The sequence below is a fragment of the Prionailurus viverrinus genome, chromosome D1, assembly GCF_022837055.1.
Source record: "Prionailurus viverrinus isolate Anna chromosome D1, UM_Priviv_1.0, whole genome shotgun sequence".
In the NCBI taxonomy this organism is placed as follows: domain Eukaryota; kingdom Metazoa; phylum Chordata; class Mammalia; order Carnivora; family Felidae; genus Prionailurus; species Prionailurus viverrinus.
The window spans coordinates 104156543-104159564 of NC_062570.1; the positions used below are offsets into that span (position 1 = coordinate 104156543).

Consider the following 3022-nt stretch of genomic DNA (forward strand, 5'->3'; position numbering starts at 1 on the left):
GCAGCAATACAGAACAAACATCAATCACCATTATGTCTGGATTACGCTGCATCAAAATATTTGAAGACAAAATCTCTACACTCCTGGGGGTCTCTGTCACGTACTGCTCCTTTATGATCAGAGGGCTGAGACAGCAGGACTCAATCTCCAAAGCAAAAATAAGTAATGAGTTTCTACACCTTAACATTTTACAAATACTTGAAAAGTACTGATAAATGATGAGGCCACCCCTCATGTAGGGTGAAAGTATGAATCTCCAGGACTCAAACGTATTGTGTTTGTGTGGAATCAAGTCACTTGTCAGTCCATTTGGCATATTATCTGTGTCAAATTAAGCTTTCTTTATCCAAAGGTAGTATGAATTTTGTTATAGTCCATTCATGTGCATATTATCGACGGTTAAGGTTTCTGATAGGACAAATCTGGACAGAACCTCAGCAGTAACATCTCTTCTTTTGTATCCTCTTCAAGGCATCTTTGATTTCCTTGTTCCTCAGACTGTAAATCAAGGGATTCAACATGGGGATAACCACAGTGTAAAAAACCGATGCAAATCTGTCAAAACTGGAGGAGCCACCAGAGCTGGAACTCAAATAGACAAACATACCTGAGGTATAGAAGAGGGACACTGCTGTCAGATGAGAAGCACAGGTGTTGAAAGCCTTGGACCTGCCTTTAGCTGAAGTGATCTTCATGATGGAGATGACAATATAGCCATAGGATATCATGATAATGAAGGCATTTATTATCCCAAAGATCACTGTTAATATAGCAGTCAAGAGTTGCACAAAGAAAGTGTCAGTGCAGGACAGGACTAACAACTGGGGCATGTCACAGAAGAAGTGGTTGATGACATTAGGCCCACAGAAATGAAGCTGAAGTATGGCACACAATTGGGATACAGAAGCAGAGAGTCCAGCCAGATAGGACCCCAGCACCATCCGAATACAGAGGGTGGGTGACATGACTGATGAATAGAGAAGAGGATTACAAATGGCAGCATATCGGTCATAAGCCATGGCTGTCATGAGACAAGACTCACTCAGTCCCATGATTGAAAAAACAAAGTATTGAATGGCGCAACCCACAAAGGTGATAGTCTGCTGCTCTTGGAAAAAGCTGGAGAGCATCTTGGGGGCTGTGGAGGTCACATAGCAGATATCCATGAAGGACAGATTACTGAGGAAGAAGTACATGGGTGTGTGGAGGTGAGAGTCCATCCTTATTAAGATGATGAGGCACAAGTTCCAAGTCAGAGTCATAATGTAGATGAGCAGGAATACAACAAAGAGCACTGCTAGGATTCTGGGGAAATCAGAGAATCCCAAAAGGATGAAATAAGTGACCTCTGTAATATTTCCTCCCCCAACCATTTGCTTGGTGCTTCTAAAATCAGAGAACAGAGAATGTTCTGCTGACTCAGGTGAAATGACAGCATTACACTGCTCACTTGTGCCATTCTTTCCTCCACTGAGTACTGGGAAAGAAGCAAACAATGCCTCACTGTCCTGATGAGAAGACCCCAGATTTTCATCTCAAATTATCAAGAAATGACTTTAGTGTTTTAGTTTCCCAATTATTTCATGAAATCTCATGAAAATCAGAGATATTTTCAACTTTGAGAACTTAAAAAAACAAATGCTGTGATTCTTACAGAGATCATTCATTGAAAGTTTTTTAAAAAGCCTTTGGTAATTTATTATAGAACTTCTGCTTTATAAGAGCATAAGTGGTGTCACCTCCAGATTAAAACTGAAATAGCCGTTCAGTTCCAGATAGTGATCTAGATAAATTTTTAAAATTTATTCTTTTACCCTTAAGAAAAGTAACTTAACCTATTTGTAATTATTTCACAAATTTTTATGCAAATGTATTTGACATATCATCTTCCAACTGGCCTGCAAAACTATATCATAACTTTACTCTGATAATATCTTCTTGAGGCACAGCATATGTGCCCAATACAGTTATGGAACACATCTTCTTAGGGAAGTCTTCATACTTTGTATTCCAAAAGGAGGCTAGGATAGCTTACTATTGACCCCAACATTTTTTTTTCAATTTTAAGGAATTTTTCTACATGAGAAATAGCATGGTACTGTGGTTAAAGTTTCAGACTTTAAGAGTTTTGTCTGATACCCTCCCACTTTATGAACTTGTCCAAGTAGTTCAAACACACTAAGATTGACTTGCTCAAAATAAAGTGAGAACATTAAGAGCCCCTGGACTATAAGGTTACTAGGAGGTTTATGAGAAAACTCATGAGGATGCTGAGCACACATCTGAACACAGTAATTGTTCTATATGTGTTAGCTATAATTATCCTGGATTGCTTACAGATAACCATGAATGACAGCTATTTCCATGGATAGAAATGTCAACAGTGCTAGAGTTGTATGGGTTAATTTGAGATATTTCCTGAGATATCACTGGCCTTGTAGACTATCAGGAATTATTATCTCTAGACAAATGTAGATTTGGACCTCATGTGGAAGCAAATCAAACCACCTGGGGCCATGAAGACACAAACCACATAATTAATTTTCTATTTAGGATGCTTGAGTTTGAGTATACTTGGTCCATTGACAACTAGTATCAAGTTATATAGGTCTTGATACAGAGAAAAAGTAAATAATTTCAATTACCAAGTACTATATAGCTATAGTTCATATTTTTTATTGATATAGTCATCATATTATGGCTTACTGAAGATTCATAATTGATTGCAGCTATGGCCTATGCTCCATAAACAATCTGTCCTTCCTTGAGATGAAAGAATAAATCAATGAGAACAGTTAAGAAATTTTTGAGAAAAGGTAAATAATTAAAAAGACATGAACTTTCAAATAATAAAAAGTATTATAAACACTGATAACTCACTATTCTTATAAAAATAGATGGGTCAAAAGAACATATAGAAATTTTAGAAAAATTTAAATTTGGTAAGAGTTAACAAATGGTAAGTATTTAAATTGATAAAGGTTAAACTCTTGTAATGCATTTATATAATTTCAGTATGCAG

The 3022-nt window shown here is 36.8% G+C and overlaps 1 protein-coding gene across 1 annotated transcript; it reads right to left on the reverse strand.

Moving 5' to 3' along the window:
* Window positions 1-434: 434 nt before the first annotated feature.
* Window positions 435-1373, reverse strand: LOC125177209 (olfactory receptor 5AN1). Its single transcript, XM_047879324.1, has one exon. It carries the CDS (start codon window positions 1371-1373, stop codon window positions 435-437), a length of 939 nt encoding a protein of 312 aa, XP_047735280.1.
* Between the last annotated feature and the right edge of the window lie 1649 nt (window positions 1374-3022).

Bases quoted from the DNA above. Each gene is read 5' to 3' on its own strand.
- LOC125177209 (XM_047879324.1), bottom strand. From the start codon at position 1,373: ATGGTTGGGGGAGGAAATATTACAGAGGTCACTTATTTCATCCTTTTG.